The 24,359-nt window shown below is 41.2% G+C and overlaps 2 protein-coding genes across 18 annotated transcripts in view; both read right to left on the bottom strand.

Annotated features, from left to right (window-relative positions):
• Positions 1–638: 638 nt before the first annotated feature.
• Positions 639–7,119, bottom strand: rrm2b (ribonucleotide reductase M2 b). The gene is made up of 9 exons (XM_088600773.1): positions 6,963–7,119; positions 6,071–6,229; positions 5,198–5,314; positions 4,263–4,396; positions 3,435–3,529; positions 2,797–2,930; positions 2,332–2,436; positions 1,851–1,964; positions 639–1,472 (listed from the first exon to the last, which is right to left on the bottom strand). The coding sequence occupies exons 1-9, from the start codon at positions 7,002–7,004 to the stop codon at positions 1,320–1,322; spliced, it is 1,053 nt and encodes a 350-aa protein (XP_088456899.1). The 5' UTR covers positions 7,005–7,119; the 3' UTR covers positions 639–1,319.
• Positions 7,120–9,581: 2,462 nt separating this feature from the next.
• The window catches only part of ubr5 (ubiquitin protein ligase E3 component n-recognin 5), a 59,614-nt gene continuing 44,836 nt past the window's right edge, over positions 9,582–24,359 (bottom strand). For 6 of the 17 annotated variants that reach the window (XM_088600753.1, XM_088600756.1, XM_088600760.1 and 3 more), the window contains 21 exons: positions 23,911–24,179; positions 23,376–23,587; positions 21,988–22,221; positions 21,598–21,671; positions 21,321–21,401; positions 20,515–20,756; positions 19,163–19,276; positions 17,685–17,902; positions 16,572–16,692; positions 15,763–16,108; positions 14,520–14,607; positions 13,579–13,723; positions 12,744–12,874; positions 12,603–12,663; positions 12,050–12,228; positions 11,844–11,928; positions 11,606–11,761; positions 11,279–11,392; positions 10,893–11,037; positions 10,430–10,515; positions 9,582–10,230 (listed from right to left, as the gene is read on the bottom strand). In XM_088600753.1, coding sequence (XP_088456879.1) covers positions 10,018–10,230; positions 10,430–10,515; positions 10,893–11,037; positions 11,279–11,392; positions 11,606–11,761; positions 11,844–11,928; positions 12,050–12,228; positions 12,603–12,663; positions 12,744–12,874; positions 13,579–13,723; positions 14,520–14,607; positions 15,763–16,108; positions 16,572–16,692; positions 17,685–17,902; positions 19,163–19,276; positions 20,515–20,756; positions 21,321–21,401; positions 21,598–21,671; positions 21,988–22,221; positions 23,376–23,587; positions 23,911–24,179 — 3,314 coding nt within the window. In that variant the 3' untranslated portion in view covers positions 9,582–10,017. The remainder of the gene's footprint in view (positions 10,231–10,429; positions 10,516–10,892; positions 11,038–11,278; positions 11,393–11,605; positions 11,762–11,843; positions 11,929–12,049; positions 12,229–12,602; positions 12,664–12,743; positions 12,875–13,578; positions 13,724–14,519; positions 14,608–15,762; positions 16,109–16,571; positions 16,693–17,684; positions 17,903–19,162; positions 19,277–20,514; positions 20,757–21,320; positions 21,402–21,597; positions 21,672–21,987; positions 22,222–23,375; positions 23,588–23,910; positions 24,180–24,359) is intronic. The other 11 variants (XM_088600763.1, XM_088600765.1, XM_088600766.1 and 8 more) reach the window with 5 other exon arrangements.

Here is a 24,359-nt window from a genome sequence, read left to right as displayed (position 1 = left end):
AAAAAAGCATTAGCTTTATTGTTTTCCTATATTTTGTGACAGTCGATGAGAGGTCTGTGCAGACTTGCAAAACAATTCAGACTGATGCAGGGTTAAGCTCAGGGTCTAGCTCTCTGCAGCCCTATAAGGATAAAGTGATTACTGAATTGAAAATGGATGCATATTCAAGCTATATAAGCTAAAGATATATATATATATCCTGATCTCAATGTTATAGTTTTGACAAATCATTTTTTACACTTTATTATCAGTATGTTCTTTTGTTGTATCAGTGGCCATTAGTAAAACAAAATCAGAGCTACTGACCAATTTGACTTTTCTTCTGGTGGCCAGAGCAGAGAAGCTACTGCATAATAAGATATCTTCTTTAAAGCAAAAAAGACATCGGCTTACACTAATACTGGATTTCCTCAATGATGGTAGTGCAGAAACTAACAATTTACCAGGAACCATGAACAGTTTCCCACATTACAATTTCCAAATGTTTTCATAGACCTTTAACTTTAAGACATAAAATTAATCTTTTGATCAATTATTTGTTTAGATTTTTTTTAAATGAATATATTTCTTAGACCTCTCTCTTACAAATATTTTTGATATTGAAACTTTTAAGGCTAGGAAAAATGTCAAACAGCCGATTAAGATATTTTAGCAAATTTATTGATTGATCAGTAGTACAGGGGACAGTTCACTACTGAAAACGTCTTGCATATGACAAAATACTTCTGTATACTATGCACACTGTATACTGTATGACTGCAAACTCACTGAAGTATATTGAACATTTGTGGTTCATCATAGCTCCAGGGTTATAAGGAGAAATACAATACTGTTAATCAGATAAGAATCCACATTTTCAAAACAGATGGCCAAATATCAGCAAATGGTTACCATTACCAATATCTGGCACTTCTATAAAATGTGGCTGTGGAGTCGAGACCGATATTGTACCTCAGAGCTTAGCTTACATGTAGGGAAAGGGGATTACTTCACAGCCTCTGCATTCAGCTGTTTGAAAGCTATACTGCAACACTGTCAGTACGAGGTGTCATTCATGACTGGTATCAACGGAACACTGGTCAAGAGAGAAAATACCTGCTAAAAAAATATTTCTGCTTTCCTGCATGAACGTGCGAAGGTTACATAAAAGGCTTTATTATGCAACACTCCTTTTGGGTCGCCCGCCCAGCAAAGACCAAACAGACAAGTTCTTTATCTGGCCAATGACCTTTATGTTTAAAATTATTTTCTTAAGATGAACGCAAAACTCAAATGCAAAATGAAAGTGATCAAAATAACTAAACGACCCCAAAGTAATTTTAAAAGTCTGCATCCAGAGTAAAGCTGCAGTCCACTGTGTTTGACATGACGCCCAGCCTCTGGTACTCTGCCACTCGTTTCTCAAAGAAATTGGTTTTCCCCTCCAGGGAGATGGACTCCATAAAATCAAATGGGTTTTCTGCTTCATATATCTAAAAGAATCAGACACAACATACAAAACATAAGATATGGAAAGAGCATCAATTTTATCTTTTTAAACCTTGTCTTTCCTACATGTCAACATATCTACTTCATTTTCCTCATGCCTATATGCTGAGATTAAAAACGCAAACTATGAGTCTGGGGTTGAACAGGACCAACTGCTTCCCAGTAAATTTGATATATTTTTTCTTTAAATTTGAGACATTTCGGACAAAATCGCAGTTCAAAAACATATCACACATAAAAAAACTAAAGACATTTTTGTATCATTTTTAAAACAAATCTGACAGTGTTAGAATAATTAAAAGAAAGACATGTTCACTGTAAAGGGTAACTTGCACTTTCATACTACACTCATACAGTCTTACCTTGGACAGCCCCAGATCTGTCAGTAACCTGTCAGCCACAAACTCAATATACTGCTTCATTAAGGTGCAGTTCATTCCAATGAGCTTCACTGGTAAAGCCTCTGTCAGAAACTCCTTCAAAGACAGAAAACGTACTGTACTGTAGCACTAAGCTCTTTAAAGCTCAAGCGTATGGTGATTATGTTACATCATGGTTTTTGAATATATCAAACATAGCTGCTTGACACTGGAAAAGAGTGGTTTGTGAATTTGTTTCAAATGAAATATTGTAGCTCTGAAATCACATTGTAATCAGTTACACCTCTCTTGTAATAGCACTTATGCCTGAGGTATATTTTTAATTCTATCAATGTAACTGAGTCAACAGCTGTGTTCTCCAATTTCTTCTCCTTTTTGCGTTTGACGTGCATGTTGATGTGGTGCTTGAAAGGGGGTGATTAGTTCATTTCAGCACTGTGCTGCTGGCAGATTGTCTGTTTACCTGCTCAATACTGACTGCGGTGGCGATGATATCCCTCACCCTCTCTTCTGAAGGCTTCCTCACAAGGTAGCTGTACATCAGACAGGCAAAATTACAGTGCAGCCCCTGGTTGGAAATTAGTGAAATGTTCACTTGCTCATGCATCGCAGAGAGACGGACAGATCAGAAAATGACTGCAAGACAGCTCTCGAAGTATTTCTCCTCCCACACACCGCCAGGATATATTTTGAAACAAAATATTTTCAGTTTGTAGTGTGAACTCAACACCCTCAGGACCTTTGTCCACCAATGTGATTACAGCAGTCTCTCTCTGTGCTGGCAGACTACCTGCTAGAACACCATGGGGGATTGGACACTGTTTTTAGCTTTGTGCATCATAGCTGAAGTTGCTTGCTGGCTCCTGTGGCTAATGTGTAATCCCAAAACACACACGACTCTTTTCTTATCATTGCTTTTGGGTTTTACCTCATCTCTGCTGATAAGCTCATTGGAATAGGTCAGTCCTGGCATGAGACCCCTCTTCTTCAGCCAGTAAATAGCAGCGAAAGAGCCGGAGAAAAAGATACCTTCTACTGCAGCAAAGGCCACAATCCTCTCTCCTGCAGAGAAGAAAATGCTGCATAAATGTTCAATGTTTAGGTTTGGAAACTAAGGGGGGAAAAATCACGTCACGGAGGTGCAGTTTGTGGGATATTGTTTGCCATTGCTTCTCCTCACTGAAGTGGGAACTGTGGCACTGCAGCTAATTCTAACGAGCAGGTACTGCAAGATGCACTGCTCCTCAGATGAGGCACAATGAAATGTAGAACTGGACAGCTGGATTGCTTTTGCAACTGTCATCTGATTCCAGTATTTACTCTGTGTAATGATGTCACTCAGTGCAGAATCATTGACCCTTCACTGTGATGTCCTCCTAAAGTTGGAATACGCTTTTCTTCATACGATTCTGTCGCTGTCTGAGCTCTTCATGCTACTTCTTTAGAAGCCAATGAGAGCTGTAAGTGTTGACTTGATTATAGAAGTGTCTACCTCTTAAACATTACTGTCAACTTACCAAAACTATCACTTGAATTGTTGCCAGCCATGCATTAAACAGACCTTACCAAAAGTAGCTTTTGTGTCAGATATCCACTGTAAAGCCCAGTCTGCCTTCCTTTTTATGCTGGGCATAGTTTGAATTGCGTTAAACAGATATTCCCTAAAAACAGAGAAAATACGCATTTATTTCAGAGTAAACAGACTTTAAGAAAAAGCATAGACAAACAAACGGACCTACTGTAGTCTTGTCAAGTCCGATGTAAATATATATGCAGACCTACCATGATAGCAGGCTATCAGGTACATGTGACTGCAATTGTTCGTTTTAAACTGACCACACAGATTTGTCCTTTTGCAGTGAATTGGGCACAAGCCCTTGTCCTGCTGATGAAAAGCCCTGTGAGCTGCCTGCCCTGTGCATAAGACAGACTTACAGTCTCTTGGTGGAAACGGCAGGCTATCTGACCAGCATGGCTGTGCAAATGGTAAAAAAATGATGATGTAGTAAAATCTAGAAAATAATATAATCTATATATATAACTATATTACAGATTATAATATAATCTACAGAGACACACCCCTGTGGGAGGCGCTCTCAAACACAGATGTGTCTTTTATAAGTCCGTTCTTACAAGTGACTCTGAATACCAGCCCACGCCCTGTTACTCTCTTCGCCTCATCAAGACAAGAGGTCTCTGCTTAAATACTCACCAGCAGGGTCTCGTGCTAAGGAGCATGGTTCTGGGACAATCCAGTAAAGTCTTTTGGGAAAGTACTGAGAACCGTTACATTCCAGCATCTGAGACCGGCTGATTGCTCAAGTCCATCCCCACACCTCACATGTGTTGGCGGCTTCAGGAGAGTGAGCCAACAGGGCCCAGCCTGATGCTTACCTCTCCTTCAGGTCCCGGATGTAGGTGTTAATGAGCATGCCGTACATCTCAGAGTGCACGTTCTCGATGAGGATCTGGAAACCGTAAAAACATCGGGCCTCGGGGACCTGCACCTCCTGGCTGAATCGCTGGACCTGAGAAACACCGCAAACCAGGTTTCACTTCATTATTTGCACTAAACCTCCACACACAAGGTTGTTGAGAGTGTTGGTTGTTCTCTGTGAACTTTGTACACACTTTCCCTGCGAAAGATTCAATGTTTTAGAAGGTGGACATTTAGAACTGGTTTGAACTGGATTGGAAGACTGCTGGACACAAGGGCTGCTATGTAATTCTATACCGTCATTTAGGAATGCCTGCTAGGAACCTAAGTAACCAATTGTATTAAAAGAAGATATCTTCAGCAAATAGGGAAGGAGGAAGATGTGCGTGATTTTGGAACACTGCCAATCCTGTAAGCAGAGGGAAGCGTGATAGATAATAGAAAACTATTTAAGGACTGTTCTAGTTTGATTACTTTGAGAAAATTACACCGAGCAGTTCTGTGTGTTTTGCTCCTATGTGCATGAAATAAAAACTTCTTTTCACTTCTGAGATGGACTCCTGACTGTCTTTTAAGGGGAAGCGGGGAAAAATTTCTCCAAGAGCAATAACATCTGAATGGGAATCCCAGTTTTGTGATGACGTGATAGTTCCATACATTCTGGGATAGAATAACATTTTACATCACAGTGTTTACTTTTGGATGTACACATCTGTGTAAAAGAGACAAGAGAAATGTTACTTCTTGTGATCATTTTTCCCTCCCATCCCCATCTGTGGGACTCCCCTAAATACTTCTACCTAAAGACCCATAAGATATGTCTAACACAATGGACCCCCTGTCAACAAGGCCTTAACTGGACCAGCAGTCCCAAAACGGAGGCTCTGCTTACAAGGTTCTCGTTGACGATTCCATCGCTAGCAGCAAAGAAAGCTAAGACGTGGGAGATGAAGTGCCTTTCTTCGGGCTTCAGTCTGTCCCAGTGAGCCAGGTCCTTCGACAAATCAACCTGCACAGATTGATCACAAGCCGGCCTCGTTAACACATTCGCCAAAGGATCGCAAAGTAATGTTTACACTCTGTCATTTACTCCAGCTGTACAGAGGTCCTTTGCCCCAGCCTGAACCAGTGATTGGAAACACTCAGCTCCAAGCCTTCTGGAATTGCACACAGAACAAATTATTCCACTCTGCATGGCCTTGCTCACCAACTAACTGAACTCCAGGGCCCAGAATAACAGAGTTCAGATTCAGGCACGGGAGGTACAGCATTGCAGCCTCCAGTACTGGGGCCCTGGGTGCAATTCCTGGAGTGTCATCTGTGTGACACTCCACTCCACACATCTGTGTGACATTTGTATGTTCTCCCCATGTTCGCATGGGTTTCTTCTCCAAGACATCCTGGTAGGTTAAATGTCGTCTGGAAAAACTGGCCCTGGTGGGTGGGTGGGTGTGTGTGTGTGTGTGTGTGTTTGTGTTGCAATGGCGCCTGTTACTTGTCGGGACAGGCTCCAGCTCACTCTCCAGTCTGTGCTGGATAAAGAGGTTTAGAAATTGGAGGATTGAACATCTACAGTAGGTATGACAGAGGTATGTGTACTAGACCCCCTTTTCCTCACTAACATGCCAAAAAATCCCCAATGTCCAAAGGACCTTTCCTATTTCACAACAAACGCAACAATTTCGAGAAAAAACAACAACCCCAATATTTGTGTAAGAATATGTCAATTCACCATCATGTTATTTATAGCCACGACAGAACTGACCTCTTCGACAGTCCAGAATGACGCCTGTGCCTGTTTATACATCTTCCAAATGTCAGGGTACTGAATGGGGAAAATGACAAACCGGAGCGGGTTCTCTCTGAGAAGAGGTTCGCATTCGGCTCCTGACCTGTCCTCTTCCGTCGTCTCTGCGAACCCATTCTAGGAAAATGACCATAATTAATTAAATATATTTTTAATTTTTATTATCACCAATAATTATAATAATAATCATCATCATCACCTTGCGTTCAAGACCACAGTAACACTTAATGGGAAAAAAGGTATTTTTTTCTGATTTCATCATTTCAATATTCAGGCAGTTTATTTATGAAAGAAGACAAATTCTAATACTTTACGCAGACATTTATCTTTTTTTTCTTTCATGAGATGTTTGGCAATCTGTTCTAATGACTTTTCGTCTACACCTAAGACGAACGTGAGCACTACCAGAGCATTTTGATGACGTCTACATTATGATTACGCTAAATACAATGGACGATTTGCCATGGATGTCGAAGGCATTTAAATTCGTCATATCTGCTGAAGTACGCCGTTGCCAGTTTAACTCGTTTTTTAAATACCGTTTTGGTTCTAATATAGACTACGCATATTAAACGGGTTTGTTTCGTTTTTTATGATAAACAAACATACCGACATCTTACTAACTACATTTATTCTGTAAAGCAAGGTATACGTAACTAACACGCCTTTTCCAACGTATTTCTATTTTTTTAATCTAAATGTCCATGTTAAATATTTACATAACATAGACTCAGATTGAAGACTTGATGAACTGTAATATCTTAAACCATCAACGTACTGCTCTCGGTCTCTGCATTCATTCTTTATTAGCCCCAAAAATACTTTTATTTGATGAATAGCCTGTTTTTACCTCGCTTTTTTGGAGACCAGACTGTGAATTCAGATAGTCCATCGCAAGATCGGGTTCCAACAGAAACAACTAAAGCTGGATCAGCATTTGTTACAACCTGTCTTGTAGAAACACTACAGTGAAACGTGCACTAATGCTCAAAATATGCGAGACAGCGCCTCTCTTGCTTGCCTGCACTGCATTTCGGTGACATTACACAAGCTTTTGTTTTCCTGTACTGTACAGCAGGGGGCTGTCCAATCTTGGTCCTAGAGGGCCGGTGTTTCTGTGGGTTTTCATGCCAATACATCTATTAAGAGACCTAAACCAGATGGTTACTGTTCTAAATAGATCAATTGAACTGCATCTCACAGCTCACCCATATCATGCTGCAACTCACAACTGGCAGCCTACTGAAGCTAAGCAGGTGTGAGCCTGGTCAGTACCCCAGGATAGTAACGGAAGCACAATACGGTACAAAGGTGCCGTCCTTCGAATGAAACGGAAAACCCTGACTCTTTGTGGTCATTAAAAATTACGGGGTGTTTCTTGAAAAGAGTAGGGGTGTTAACCTGGTCCTGGCCAAATTTCCCCCACTGACCTTTACCAATCATGGCCTCCTAATAACCCCCCTCTCTGAACTGGCTTCATCACTCTGTTCTTCCTCCCCACTGAGAGCTGGTGTGTGGGGAGTGTACTGGTGCACTATGGCTGCTGGCACATCATCCAGGTGGGGCTGCACATTGGTGGTGGTGGAGGGGATCCCCATTACCTGTAAAGCACTTTGAGTGAAGTGTCTAGATAGATAAGATCTTCCTCATTTATCACGTTTATAGAAGTGTAAGGAATGATTAATTATTGCGTGCTACTGCATTTAAGAGTACTTAAAAACTTGCAAACAGGCCAGCCCTCCTAAGATCTGTGTGGACATTCCTGCTGTATAATCCTGCTCCTTTAGAAATGCAACCAAGTAAAATAAGAAGAGGTCAAAGTCCCTTGAGACCGATAACCTATGAAGATTTGAAATGATAGTTTCTGTACCATAATATAACCTTTAAGTAGGTTTCCTGTTCACTATTGTTCATGTGTCCAGAGTTCAATTAATTGAGTGGATGAACACTGGCCAAAATACAGCCTTGACACTGTGGAGACTGCTATGATGTACAATGTTGGGTACCTGTACAGCTGTACTGTAGAAAATGAGAAATACTCTGAACCAGATGGGGAAAAGAATCCTTATGCTTTCAGATCTTGTAGCCAAATCAAGTTCGAGGAAATCACATCATCCTCAAAACATAAAAAAAAAAAGTTTTAATCAACAGCTTGATTAAATTTAACATAGTTAAAACTGGTGCTTTGCTGGGCACCTCTACATCAGCTCCATACCCAAGATTTTCCTTTACCCCTCTGAAATCTGTAGTTGTTCACACATTTTAATTAGATAGATGTATAAATATTTATGGTTTATGATCCTATTAGTGTTGCAGTTGTTGACTAGGTTCACTACAGCAGGTAAGCCAGTCCAGCCATCCAGAGTCATACAAGACTGTCACTAAACAGATAGGTTGAATGCGGACAATGCTCTTTGGGACATAACTCGCATACACTTTAATATACAGCGAGGTATCTGGTAGAATGAAGAATGAGGTTTCACAGCAAAGATCTTAAGAAAGCTTTAGAACCCATGGCCCCAAGAAAACAGAAAATGCAAGATTTAAAACAATTCAAAATTTCTCATGCAGGACAAGCCCCATGACAGTCTCATGCCATTCAGTTCAGTATTAAATTAGAACACTAAGCAGATGGCTTGGTTAGCAAAGGAAAACTGAGCTCTAAATAATTCACTAAATCTCTACTTCACTATTTAGGGGGTGAAGTACTAATACTGCAAGTAAATACGTATAATGGTTTCCTAAGACCAGTTATATCCTGCAAAGTGACATCTCAACCACAGAACATTAATTCATAATTATGTATTTTTTTCCATGTTTTAATGATTTATTATTGCATATTTTGTCTCCCTGGCTAAGCATATTTGATCATCAAAAAAATAGATTAATTTGTTTGCTAAATTGAATCGAGGCACATTGAAACATGAATGTGTGGGCAACAACTCAACATCTAATGAAAAACCAGGACAAAAGACTAAAGGAAAAGGTGAACAAAGTATTCAAGGATAAAAATATAAAGTAGAAAGTATTCTAAGAAAATCAATGTTATCTACTAAGTCCACATATCAATACATTTTGAAGACTATATTACCCCTAATTTTCATTGGTACTCCTCTGTGTTCAGAAGTATGCCTACTGCAGTTTTCCTATCTCATCATTTCACGATCCAAGTTTTATAGCAGACATTTGGAAAGACAAGCTAGAAATTGTAATATTTCATTGTAATGTATTGTATAAATATTTTATTTTTTATAAGAAATAGTCACCACCATCATTTTTTCTAATAAGCAGAATTTAATCAAATGAACTTACAATTCTAGTGGGGTTTGGAAGAATCAACTTATTTTTGTACTGTCACTGATCAGAATGTCATAAGAATGTAGTCACCACCTTCAGAAAATTCTGTGCATGTGTTGTGCATGAAACGTATAGCTATTGAAACCCGAGAGAACAAACCAAAAAAAAAATGTTTCCATCCTCAAGTTTATTTTGAAATTCCCTACTCCCTCTATACAAGAAAAAATTGAGACTTTCCACAAAGGCAGCAGTGAAATTCCAGTGATATTTAAGTATTCTGTTCTGGGCAAAAAAAAATCATAATCACAGTGTAACAATTACAAATTTCTGCTGTCATCTTTGGCTGGGGCTAGTCTAACAGTTCAATGGCTAGCCAGATACCCAGGAGGTTTCAGTCAAAGCTGGTAGAGCCAAGAGCTGTGGGCGTTTAACTTTACAGACCCAATGCAGGAATGTATGTTTATTCAGAACTCAGGAAAAAAAAAAATGTGACCGCCAGGGATGTGACAGCATTTAATTTCATAAAATAGTATAGACAATTAAAAAATAAATCTACAAAACTGCAACTAGTAATATTACACAACAAACACTTCTTTTTCCGTTAAATTCTACACGAAACCAAAGTTCTTGGTCTTGATGGCTAGTAAGAGTTTTTGCTTGAGAATCTGTTTGGAGGAGTAGAGTGGCACGTAGAGGCGGGAGATGCAGGTGTTGGCCGTGGGGAGGTGCTGGTCGTCCGGGGGGCGTATGGTGATGGATGGCATAGGCTGGAATCCCTCTTCGCTTGCAGGCAAAGATGGGCTGGATGTCCAGAAGTAAACCTGCATGAAAGGACAAAAACAAAAAAATCATCACTCCCTCTCCCTGAACTTTCCAGCTCCAAGTTTAAAACCACCTTATACATTTTAAGCCACAAGGAATGTACTGTGGCCAAGGAAGCCTCTTCACTCCAGAATTCACTATAAAATATTATAGATATAAAACCACGATTATACATATCAGACAAGAATAATCCCTTACTAGATCCTGTCTCTCGGTCATGCTCATTTTCTCCACGATTGACCAAAACCAGCGCTTGAACTGCAACAGCTTCTCTGCGTTTTCCCCTGTTAATAAGAAGTGAAAACATGTTAATGAACAATAACATACTTTCCTCAAGGTGAAAAATCCAAGGTTATGTTTCATGCTATCGATAGATACAGCTTCAGTTTTTACTCTCAAGATACCACGCCCACATGACATCTGGGAATTCTGCTGCTTGAAACCCCAAGCTATAACCAAGATCTCCTTCCAACTGCTTGGAACCCTTCTTATTTGTCATCAGACGTGCACATTAAGATCAATTTTGTGAAAATGTCAGCTACTCGAGCTTACTCCTGCGGTATCCAGAGAGAAGTCCAAAAATTATTTTGAAGAAACCTTGATCAATTCATTGTCTTGATTAGTTAGGTAAACAGAATAGCCATAGAAAAATATTCCATACCCGATTCATCATTGAACGAGGTGAAGCTAATCAGCATCTGTACATTGACTTCTCCACAGCCGTTGACAAGAAGGCGGAAATCCTCGGCGGTAAGGTCTTCAAGAGAGTTCTTGGGAAGCACATCCAAAAGGCCTTTCCTCATTGCCTGAACGGAAAATGTTGTATTGTTCATAGCTGCTATACTAAACATTTTCTTTTTCTAAAGTTATTCAAAACTGAACCCCCTCCGATTTATCCAGAGCAAAGTGAAATAGCTTCTTACTTGGCAAAGACAAAACAGACATCACCTGAACTGCCATTACTGACAGGTCGGCGCCTATCCCTCAAGGCACAATCAAGTGAACCGAATTTGTCCGGAGAGTTTATGCCAAGCCACTAATACTCACATGTAACGATGGCTCTGCCACCACTAACATCCGGTGCTCTGCATATTTCCTCACGTACTCGTATACATTCAGAGGAGTGACTGGTATATTTACACCACCGGACACAAGCTCCACCTAAAATAAAGAATTGGTTAAGTCACGCGAGTTTTCTGTGCCTTCAGAGACTTCAGAAAGAAACAGGACCACATGAATGTGTATAGTTTATGGTCGCGTCTGTCTTTAGTCTGAACATGTTTGCTCCACAACTTTATTGGGAATATTTTATCTATTGTGCTTCATTAAAAATCTGTACAGGACTAATTAAAATAAGTATTAAGTGTTTCCTACCTGTCCTCCTCCTTCCTCTTTACAGAGGTCAATTGCAAATGCCAGATCCATAGCTGCAAAGACAGCCTCAGCATCGCCACTCTGAGAGGCCAGGATCAGTTGTCGCAAACTCTCGTACATCACAGGATCAAAGAATGCAAAGTCATGCCAGTTCACCTAAATAAAAATGATATCTCATAAATAAAATAAAGGCCACCAGCACTGGAAAATAAAAGTAAACAAGAATTGACAGTCTTACCTTTCTTCCAAGCAAGACCTTGATGACATGTCTGTTCAATGTAATAGGGCATAGCTCATTCTGCAGAAGGCACAGTCCAAGTATTCTGTAAAAGGAAGAAACCGCACAGAAAATTCAAATAACCTTCATGAATCTCTCTACCTGGAATTGTCAGACTGGACTTTCTTCTCTGTTTTATATTTAATGGCACCGATGCTAACCCATACCTGCCAATGTTTCGGAAACAGTTGAGCCGCGTCTCGCTGCTCTTGCCTGGTCTGGGGGAGTAGAAGCCCCTCTTCCCGGGCTGGTAGAAAAGAGGAGCGTTGTCGTCCCCATCGTCGGGGTCGTCCAGCTCCATGTCCACCACGCTGCGGCTGGAGCCGTGCCTCTTCCGGTTCTCCTGCTGCCGACAGCGAACACAGCCCTCAGCCCCCTGGACTCTGCCCTCCTCCCCCAAGCTCGCTTCACAGTCGGGCCCGGTCCGGACAGCAGGCCCTCGCAACGCGGCCAGCTCTCAGGGCTAGATATTTTTCAAACACCCACCCTCTGTTTCTAACAGCCCTCAACTCCATGCCAAATGTGGTCAGGTACATCGGAAAGGGTTTCAACAGGTTTAGGTAGGCTCTATCAATGGGTTTGATGTACGTCTGTATGCTTAATAGAAGCTTTGGAGAAAAAGGCTTCAGCAAAGCTGTAAAGCATACACAAAAAACACCACTACTGCAGCACTCAGTTTGCATATAACTAAAAAGATACTGACGAAGCTCGGAGTCTTACCTGTGACTTTTCTGAGGAATCTAACAATCCAAGATCCAATATACTGTCAGCCCCATTTTCTCTGTGGAAATAAATGATTTGAATGAGAACCGGCTCCACAAGCACCTCATTTAAAACACCAGAATGGTCTTTCGTCCTTACCTTCCGTGAGCAATGATGAGCTCCATGGCCTCTTCCACTCGTGCACGTAGTGAATCTTCACTGGCAAGGAGCAGCAACAGCTGTGCAGGGGAAAGTTCTAAAAGCATTCCTGTGATTTTGCTGGCAAAAGCCTAAAAGAAATCGCAGTCAGTAAAATAATCGTATTAAAAAGTTTTTCTAAAAACATTTAAAAGATGAATAGATCTTTAATGATTTCCTAGCATGCAACTCTACCATTTCTCCAACAGTCAATGAATGCCGATTTTGATACAATCAATCATGGCATTATAGCCTGTTCTACAATGGGGTAACACTGATGCATTGTAACTCACGAGCTGCTGTGCCCAAGGAAATACCTAAATCTAACACTCAAGCTGATTGACACATGTAAACTGAAATCTTCTGCTGGATGCCTGCCTTCTACATACTGTCCTGTTTCAGATGGATTTAGAAATCAGGAATGGAAGACGTCTCAGGAAATAATGTATGATAAGCTGATCTGGCATCTCCATGTTGTACCCAATATTTTCATTGCTCAGTTGTCGATCAGCTATTTATGGTACCCAATGTTTACTTTTAATTTTCTGTTGCTAATGCCAGCAACAAAGCCCACAGGTCTCAATCTATAATGGATTGTAAATCAACATTTCCTGGTGGCACTTCATGAAAAGGTACCAAGCCTCTATTATATTTATTGCGTTTGAGGAACGGACTACTGGATAATCCCAGGTCTGGAAGAAACAATGCAGGGAAAATGACAGAGAAGCACAACCAGCGGGTTTCAGCAGCATACCCACAGCGCGCGTGTTTATCTGATCAATCAGAAAAGGCTTACCGGCTGCATTGCCTGCACGCGTGGATACAGCCTCTCCCCCAGGGCCTGCCGGTGTGCTGGCAGGGGGTCGGGCTCATCGCTGGGGTTGCCTTCAGAAGCTGGTCTGAAGGGCCGGGTGTCAACCGAGAGCTGCCTCCTAGAATCCCTTAAAAAATAACACGCGTTACGCACATATGGGCGGGTGACTGCCAATGCACAAAGGTGTATGGGAAGAAACAAAAGCCAGAGATCTTGAAATTTGTATCTGGTGTCATCCTTTTCTCCCAGAAGCATTCTAATAATTCTAAAGATAAATGGTAAATTAACTTGAGCTATTAATAAAAATCAATTACAGATGTGGAGCACAGATGCTTTAAATTGGGGGGGGGGATTAAAACGTGATTTAAGCATGTGCTCAATTCTTGGACTGTAACGGATTCAACCAGTCAAGGTGCTTTTTCAGGGTACAGGTTGAGCCCCATGACCCAAACGTCATTGGCTTATCCCTCACCCCTGTCTTTAGCCAACTGCAACGAGGACATCCCATAACAGTGATGCTGAATTGGACAAGAAACAAGAAAGTCTGGCTTTCCATACAACAGCCACTCCTGAGACCACTAGTGCCTGGGGCACCTTGTCTCTTTGGGAGTTTCCTCTAATGCCAGTTGTCAATTAGAAACTTAAACCTAATTTTCTTAACTATACATTTTATATAGGTCTTAAAAGTCTTTTAAAGTTGATTGCAGCAGATATTCATGTAATGAATGGTACAGCGACCCATAAACCCCACCCCCAGAAGTATTTAAAAGTTTTAAATACAGGAAGTTTATTAGGCCAAATATGTAACTCTGGACTGCGGGTATAGCAAAACCCAGAAGACACCAGGTCATCGAGGACTTGAGTCGGACATCTGTAAATGAAAAGTCAAAATAGGAAAAATAGTGTACAGGGGGTACACTTACCGATCTCTATCTCTACGAGAACCTGCTCGTAATCCCCCACTCCTCCTCTCTCGCTCCCGGTCTCTGTTCCTCAGACGCTGCATTAGATCTGAACACATCAAATAAGATGTAATTAAGACGGAAAAAAGGGGCACTATTTCTGCAACACTGTCGTTTTCACTGAGGCTCAAGTCAAAGTCTATACAAGCCAAAAGTTAATTTAAATCCGCTACTTTTCTATGGCCTATATGCATACCCACTATTTGTAAATATTTTGACCAGACTGATTTTCTCTGGACCTAGTTCTTCATGCGCGACTGATAAAAAGTACTTTCATTTAGACCATTAAAATACATTTAAAAGGTAAAAAGAGCTTTGGAAAGGAAAAGTTGGGAAAAAACCCCAGCTCTGTCATAAAACATGGTCCTGGCCTTTGGCTCAGAACAGGAGTAGTTTTCTCTTTTTTTCACTGCAGCTCCACGTCTCTGTCCAGGCTTAATGTGCCTTCTACTGCTCCTCTCCCTCCTGCCTCCAGTCTCTCGTTACTCCCTACATCCCACTCCATCTCCTCCATGTCTCCCGATCTTCTGGCGCTTCCTCAGAAGTCACCGGCCGACACTTCGGCTTGCTCTGCCACTGCTGGCTCCCATACTGCTAATACTACCAGCTACTATATGATGCTCTTCATTCACTGTAATTATTCTGCACTGCAAGACCACCAGTAGTGCATTTTTAACGCATATATATAGAAAATGTATGATAACGCATTACATTTCTACAATATGCATATTAATATTTAAGCAGTTCAGGTGGGTAGCTGCGGCAGAATGCATAGGCTGCAAAGGAACAAGTAATAGGTTTATTCCATGCTGAGAAAAGAAGAAAGACAACAATGTTTTGGCCGTGTAGCCTTCTTCGGGTGTCACGGTGTCAAGAAACCACACCCAAAACGTTGCGTTTTCTTTCTTCTCTTTGCAACATGGAATAAACCCATTACTTGTCCCTCATTAATATTTAAGTTGTATTTAAATTTTGATTTTTCTCCTTCAAATTAACGTGGACAAAAGTGTCGAACTAATAATGAAACTATGAATAACCACAAAGCCTGAATAAGGGCAAACACGGAGTCTATGTACATGTATAAATCAGAAATCATTTACCTGTCACAAATGGTCAAGTGAATACCAAAACATCTGAAGGTTGTGTAGGTTCCTTAGATATAACATTCGACTCTTTGATTTGCTCCTTCATCACTCATACTTACTGCTGGCCTGCATGCCTTTGTTGGTGTTCTGCACGAAGTCTAGGTTGGGCAGCTTCTCGTTGGACAGGAAGGCCTGGGCGACCGCGGTGTAAAAGCTGCGCGCCACCCCGCTGCCCTCCCCCGGCTCGTCCTTGAAGGTGACTTTGACTCGGTGGACGGCCATGGGGGTGGTTGTGCAGCGCCGACCGAAGTGCGTGTTCAGCTGCCTCATGGTCTGCTGGATAAGCTGGTCCCGGTCCCGGTCCACCTCCAGGGCCAGGTCTCTGGACTGCTGGTTCCGCAGCTTCTCCATCTCGCGCCGGAACTTCGACTCCTTCACCTCGAAGCCGCCCAGCTCTGTCAGAATCTGCGCCCACGACAAAGCCATGCTTTGATATAGCGGCCATACTGCCAAGGCCCTCCCCCTACCTCTACCAGGCCGAAGCAGGAACTGCTAAGGGACGCAGCTTAACCAGACTCAGTTCTACTACAAATTACAGGTCTTTTTTTAAAAAATGGAAGTTTGCTGTGAATCGTTATCATATTAGATCTTGCAGTCAAAAGCACAAAAACTAAAGTGATGCATTGTTGATGACAACCTGGTCAGACAACTGAAGCTACGTCTTGCTGTTGAAGCCCGTCAAGTAAAAAGTTTGTGTGCATTTGCCACAAAATTTCACTTCACTTTAAATTTATACCTAATGTGGGCTTTTACCAACTCTTTTATGGTTTTTGATGTATTGACTTTAGTCTTGTAGTGCACACCACTACATACTGTGGATTTCTTAAAACACTTCACCCCCTCCTCTTAAAAACAAAAAAACACTCACTGATCCAGGTTCAGCTCCAACATCTTCCATGAACACCCGTCCAAAAAGCTCTAAAGACAGACGCCATCGCCCCAGAAGCATGTCATGAGATATTACCATTCCCATGAAACTGCAATGAGGTCTGTTAGGGAAGGGAGAAAAACAGTTCAGGATTCCAGGTTTTATTTTTGTGGAAAAACAGTCACTACAGTGATAAACTTTAAATTGTAATGGTGTAAACATTAAAATGTAAACTAAATTGTGGAGTCAAACAGCACCTGGCAAAGGAGGCACAAAATATCAAGATCAAAGGGAAAAATAGGGGCTAAAAATTAAGAGTAAGGGCATTAATTCAGACTGGTGTCCAGTGATTATGTTCCTGAATCCTGCTGTTCTGTCCAAATGTCCAGAACTCAAAAATGATGTTCACCCCTTGAAACAGCAGGAGCCACATTCCGTGTACAGAATTTACGTCATGGCTTATATTGAATGATAAGGGATATCAGGTTATGCGAGTAAAGAATTTTAAACAATTACAGTAAATTTAAATAAGCTGAATATGTATCTCAGAGAAAGAAGTGCGTCAATATTTGCAGTTTTAATTACTTCTATCTAAATGCTCTAAATCTTAAAAAAAAAAATCAGTTACTGGATGACACCATGTTTGCACTTTTGCTATTGCATACATTTGCTATTATGAATGTGAAAGAAAGCACAAATAGGTCACCAATTCACACACTGAACACACTGAAGTTGTGTGGACATAAAATGGTGCCAAACTACTGTTTGCCAATGCTGAGAACATCCAATCCTTCAAGGTTTGCAACCATGACCAAATGTTTGCAAGATTAAGTAGTAAATACTTTACAGGGAAGTCCTTCATAAGTACAAACACTGAGAAGTCAAACAACATCTGCACCAGCATTCTTAAGGCAGATGGCATGGACACAATATTACAACTTGACGGTGACGGAAAACTTTCATTCTTGTTCTTTACGTTTGGAGAAAAGGGTCGTGGGAGCTCATGGAAATCCCTCTAAACAGATCTATTTGTGCATCTTTCCTGGCTGTCTCCAGCGGAGGACTGTTACTGAGCCTGCTGCGACGGATGAGGTGAAGAAAGCGAAAGCACACCTGAAGGAGGTGAGAGGCGGCCCCTCGCTCTCCGTCAACCCGATCTCCGCCAGCAGGCTGCTCTTGAGCTGTGCGGCCAGGTCATGGGCAGAGGGGCCAGGTTTCGTGCCCTCGGGCTCTTCTTCAGGCAGAGCCTGCTCCTCACTTGTCTTCTGACGAGACTGCATGCTCATGACATTCTTCATATTCGCAGAGTAAGACATTTTAGTTGGCAGCACCTATAGGAATGAGGCAAAAAGCTTGATTTGGCACATCCTTAAAAAACACCTGCAAGCTGGTCAAAACAATTACAGTTGTATTTACATTTCAGTCACTTAGATTGCATATTTTTGTAAATCATACACAAAAGACTATACTGTATAATGGAGTCATTCCAAGGGGAATTCACATTAAGACCATGTACTTCAATTTTTGAGGGTTTAACAGATACATATGCCACAATATTGCATTTCACTTTGAATGTTTCACTAATGTGGGCTTTTACAGTTCCCTTTTAAGGTTCTGAATGGACTTGACTGCAGCATTCCAGTTATCATACGTGGAACTACAGTTTCATTCCAACCAGAAAAACTGGGAAAAAAACTCCCAAGCAGAACAAGACTAATTCAAAGTGGTTTTCAAATATAAACTGTCTTGGTGAAACATGGAAATGTCCATCAGAACTAATCTACAATCGCAAAATATTATGAGAGCATACAGAATTAATTGGGGTTGTAATAAATGGCGAACTAAGACCAAGAGAACAAGCATGCCAGTTCTGTGTGAATAGTAACTTCTATTGCAGGGACTGCAGTCCTGGTACTGAAGGGGCAGTGTCTCTACAGGTTTCCATCTGTGCCCTTTAATGCCATAGATCAGCTCACAACTGGCTTAAATGGACTATTGTAACAGCTTCTCCCAGCCCTTACAGAGTTGCTGTAAAGAGCCCTATAAAGCTAAAGAACAAGGATAGGGGACCACCGCTCTGTAAATATTTAAAGGTAGTGCAAACAGTTGTTCTACCAGACATGAAGAAATGTTAGTTTGTTTACCCATGGCACAACCTACTGGCCGAGCGATAAAGAGTTCAAGATGACACCTAATGAATAAACCCACTGGAAAATACACTTATTTTTTATTTAATTTAAAGGACTCCTTTGATTGAAATGATTAATTCCAAATTCAAATTACGGAATCATCACAAGAAGCTTTTAATATGACATTCACAGGAGTCTAATGCTTGAGCAAATTAGTTTATGATAATGCATAGGATGATGCCACGAGAGACTACGGTACTTTATTACTCATTAAACACTTCTAAATTCAGAAAGTCAATTAGTGAGAGGAGTCAAATGAACTACTATAAAGGATATGAAAGGTTTGTATAAACCTTTCACACCCTTTAAAGTTTTATGAAATAAGATCTATTCTGTACAGTGCAGGTTTAACAGTTTATCATGAAGGGTACTGATAAAATACATAAAAATACACATCTTTACCTCCAGACAATTTCTGTCCACAGTCACCTCAGTCAGCCCTTTGCCTGTGTTGTACGAGGAGGAGTACAGACCCTGGCTAGGACGTCCGAAAAGATCTTCTTTTCTTGCATTTGGCTGAAGAGAAAACAGCTTTCAGCACTGGAACTTAAGAATGCGTTATGTTTATAAATATAAATTAAAGCTCAACTATAGTTTTTGGGCCAAAATGCAACTCGAAGCAAAGAACATGTAAATAAAACATTTTAATGTTTTTAAAAAAGCCATTTGACCAATCTCATCATGTGATAATTTTCTAAAACGAACAGTGTCACCACAAAGTAACAAGTAACTACATCAGCTCTGCTGAGAAAAAAGGAAATGCATTTCACTACTCCATAAGCAAACAGTAACAGCAAAAAGGTCTTTATTTTTATTTTTTAAGGTGCCAAGGCAGGGAAAGAAAGGATGTTAATGTGAATGTTTTAAGCCACACAATAATTCTAAAAGATACGCATGTTTAACATTCAATAAATAAAAGGATGATATTGAACAATCAACTAAGAATCAGCTAAAGCCCCCAAAAGGGAAAAACACTAAGATTACTCACTGCACTTTAAATCAATGCCATTTAAAGGGAGCACTGACAACACAAAACGGACAGTTGTGCAGTACAACTAACTCAAACATTAACAGATTAAAAATTACTTCTGGAATAACTATATGAACACCTTGCATGAAAGATGTGTTTTTTTTCCCCCATTTAGAGGTAAAAACCTCTGGTTGGGAAGGACCCCCCACCCCAGTTACATTCATTCCTATGGGGAATCCTAATTTACTTTTTTCAATCATGCTGCATTTGACAGGAATGCATCACCACTGTGATAAGTAAACGAGCAACACTCAATAAGAGATGGATTGCTTTAGAAAAAGGGGACACTGTCCCACAATGCCACAGCATCTAGCTGTAAATTACCTTCTACCGAACACAAGGCAAACACTTCTTTATGATGGAGTGATATCTCCGTCAATATATTTTCTGGAACACGGATCCAAGCATCATATCCAAACTCGAAACAATTTTCCAATTTGTTATCCTCCTGGACTGGACAGACCTTATTCAGGTATGCAAGACCACCACAATCATATTCCCGGACCAAAGTGAGATGGCTTTCACTACCTTGAAATAAAGTTTGGTTCATTTCCTAGGGGCTATAAGTTACCACAAAAAGCGTAATGCCGACTCAACTGAGAAAATGAGCAGCATGTATTAATACTATTTCCGTCAACCTGGGCACAGTGAAATACTGACAGTGCATTGTGAAAAGCAAAGCAAAACGAAGCCGAAGGCCAGAATGTGGTGGTGGGACACTTACACACAAGAGCAATGGGAAGAAGTGGTTGAATGGAGCTGGCCTTCCTGCCTGCAGAGTTGGGACCTTTACCTGTAACAGGTGAGGCTGGTCAGCCAGGGGAATGGCTTCCGCCAGGGGCACCTCGAACGGGTTGGGAGGGATGCAGCCCAGAAAGGTCATCGAGTCAGAGCGGCGGAAGAAGGGGTGGTTCTGGCCCGTTTCTGCTGGGAGGGGTTCCTCATCCTTGTCGTGGAGGGCAGAGCCTAAAGAATGGTTAAGCGTCAGCCTTATAGGAGTTGTGCAAATGGCCTCACCTGGGTACTCAAAACAGCTGCAATGTCAATTTCTCTCTACTGCTATTTACAAGGCAGGACCATTCGTTTTCCAAAGGCAAAAATATTAGAAAATGTTTAACCCCTATAGCTTGCTGCCTGCAGCCAAAAAATTGTCTAGAAAAGAAGAGTAACGACAAAAAATAATCAGCATGGCTCATAGCTGAAAATCAGGTGACACTTCTCCTTTAATAGCGTAGAGAAAAATTGTATCGGTAACTGCAGCAATTTGAGTTAGAACTTACATTTTAAGCATGGAATAAAATCACTTTCAGAAATGCTTATCCATAATGTTTTTTAAAATCTTGAAAATGCGAACTTGCAAGAACTCAAATTTTACTCCAAACCATTTCATCTTCAGCAAAAGTTAAAGCCCCAGAGTTTTTAAAATATTAAGAAGAAATGATACAAGAGTTATATTCAATATTCAACATTGCTTCAATAGGCTGTTTAACTAAGGCATTTTAGGTTTCCCAATTCCTAATCTGACTCTACCTTTCCAATGTGATATCCTCCTCCTGCCTCTTTTTTGCCTTAAAGTGATCTTTCTGTGCCTGTCTTCCACTGAAAGAGAACCTACTCGAAACACCAAGTATACTGTTAAAACGTGGAAACGTCACATGATTTAACTCTACCAGGTATTAAAGGTTTCAACACCTTAGCATTCTTGACATTACACATGTACTTTAAGAAATGTTCTAATAATGTGCCGTTTTTCTTGGGGAGCTTCAACACTGAATGGCTAGAGCATTCCTACCCTCAGGCAACTTACTCTGATTAGTGTCTTCGTCATTTTCATGTTCAGAGTCTTCATTGTCCAGTCCCAACTCTAAAAGCTCACGGGTTCTAAAAACAAAATGGAATTGCACATTACAGAAGAACCAGCATCCCAACTGAAGAGGACAGCAGTACCTGCCAAGCTTGCCATAAACCTAACTTGATAAAGTAAAACATTTTAATTAAGAGTGACATTGCTTTGGACACATGATCTCGAGAACTGAGTCCAGTGCGTGGCCTCCACCACTTTCCCCTCCCCATAAAAGAAAAAAAATACAGATGCTTCTATCGGATGATTACTTAAAAAACACACTGCCCCATTTCTAAAAAGCAACTTCCCATCTTCATATACTGCAGCTTTTTAAAAAAAACAGTTGTACATTACCTCTTTCTCTCCAGCTGAGGTGTGTCCAAGGTGGTCTGCTGGTTCATCGCCTTGATCCAATAAATAAGTGCTTGAAACACATATGCCACGTGTTTGAGCGAGCAAACATCCAGGACAGGCAGGACATCAGAGTGCTCATCATTGTGAGAGCGCATTAAAGACAGGGCGTAGTTCAGGAAGTCTCCTCTCGCCGACATCATTCCCTGCCGAGCGCTGAGCAACGTAGCAGCACGTCTAAAACAAACACAGGGCTCTTGTTCAATGAGCTGCTTAGCCTCAATTCTCCTGCGGCTGCGATAAGGAAGCCTAATAAAACTAGACCATTGCAATGCCGTCTGTCTAGCTTAACTCTTCTGCTGCCCGGCTGGTTTGGAACACTGTCACTGTTCTGCCTGCCCAGGCAAAAGCCCACCAGCATTTCAGAAGAGTGTGACCTGGTCGCTTCCCCTCCTGCCTGACAAGGTACTGCACGCTACACAGGTCTACCATCAAGCAATGCCTATGAGCTTCATAGACTTTTAAATCAATCTTATATTTGTTTTGAAAAAGGAAAAACTGCACCAACGTAAACTAATTTCATCCTTTCAATTGCTGCTCATGCTTTCAGTAATGAGGCAAGTACATCACACGTGATTTACAAAAAATCAATTTGAGAGATTCGATTACCAGATAAACAAAAGGTGCAGTCATTTACTCAGACCGATAATCACAGCATCACTTGACAAGGAAAAAAAGTTTATGAATGCAATAGTTAGCCAGACGTTTTCTTGCAATTAATGTTTTACTAAGATTCTTAATTTTAAGTGACACTGTCCGCATTCAAAAATTTAAGCCAACTTTGGAAATAGCAATATGGAATGAATCGTGAAAGGAAAAGAATTGGTTATTGCCAAATTAAGATTTATTAAATCGGACACAAAACCCTCAAACTCTACAGCACTGCCACTGTCGCAACATAAACACAAAAGCTACACCTGTGCAGACTGAAACATACCTACTCCAGAAATTTCTCACTGAACTACAGCAATTCTTTTTCAGTTCGTAACTTACATACCCCAAGCAATACCAACAACCAGGGTTTCAACGCTCAAATAAGTAGCAAATGTGAACTCTTTACAAATCTTATCTGGTGGGAAAGAAAATGTTTTAAGAATCAGTATGTTTTACTCTAAAGTTTAATCTGAGTGTAAACCACTCTTTTGCCATGGGAGAAAAAAAAAAAAGATTCTATTCGTTTTTGTCAATTCAGACTTAGGTACCTATGCCAAACTTCTTGTCTGATATAAATTCAGCCAATAACCAAACCCTACTGACAGTAAAAAAAGCGCACACTTCCTGGACTGGCCGTGCAGCAGCGTGCAGAAGGGAAACGGCTAGCGGAACGGTACCTGCGGCCCTCCAGCGTGCGCAGGCTGGCCTCCTCCCGCGCAGTCATGCGCTCCCTGCGGCCGGAGTGCTGCGAGGCGTGCAGGGGGTGGCTGGGGTGCCCGGGGTCGCCTGCAGAGGACAGCGCAGAGCCGTAGCGCAGCTGGGCCTCTGTGGAGTCCATGATGCTCACCATCCAGTTCCATGTCGGGATCAGCTTCTCTTCCACATAGTTCTGAATTCCAACCAAGAGTGGACAGACTCAATACAGTTGCATTTTTATATTATATTTTATATTAGTGAAATATTAAATTTGTGTTTCTTAATGTTTGTAAACATCTGTTTACAAAGTTGCCTAACTTTCACGGTCTTCACAAACTTACCCAAGTAAACACCTCTGTCTCTAAAACACACTTCTACATACGTAACCTTTCATATCCAATTCCTAACTCTGCTTTTATTAATTAATACATTTCCACGCCTCACACCTTGTGGTAGTGAGCCTCTGTTCAGAAGGTTAGCCTTCCACAGTGAGAGGCCTGTAGCCCAGTATCACACCTGTAAATTGACAGCATCCTGGTAGGTGAGTTTGACAGCCGCAGGTATCTGAGAGTACACCAGGTGGTTGTACTTGGGGATGAGGCCCATGAGGTCGGAGATCTGTCGGATGACGATGCTGTAGGCTCTGGCTAAGCTGCTGGCTGATGTCAGGTAGCTGCTGGAGTTGCTGGCCTCAAGAGCAGCAGCTGCAGCAGCTGCACTGGTACTGATGGCACCACTTCTTCGTAAGTTAGATGGGTCTATGTAGATGAGTCCCGTTGAGCTGGCTGCAAGAACAAAGTCAGATGACAGGGGTTTGTTGTAAAGCAACCAGTGAATGCATGTTTGTCTGAGAGGCTTGAGCACTTGGTGTCCTTTTACTCAATCCAACTACATAAATAAACTTAAGAAAGAACATACACCATTATGAACAAAGTGAAATGAACATTTCCTTTGAAATGGTTACA

Source organism: Lepisosteus platostomus, chromosome 12 (assembly GCF_059453375.1).
Source record: "Lepisosteus platostomus isolate fLepPlt1 chromosome 12, fLepPlt1.hap1, whole genome shotgun sequence".
In the NCBI taxonomy this organism is placed as follows: Eukaryota; Metazoa; Chordata; class Actinopteri; order Semionotiformes; family Lepisosteidae; genus Lepisosteus; species Lepisosteus platostomus.
This window is presented reverse-complemented; position numbering and strand designations above follow the sequence as displayed.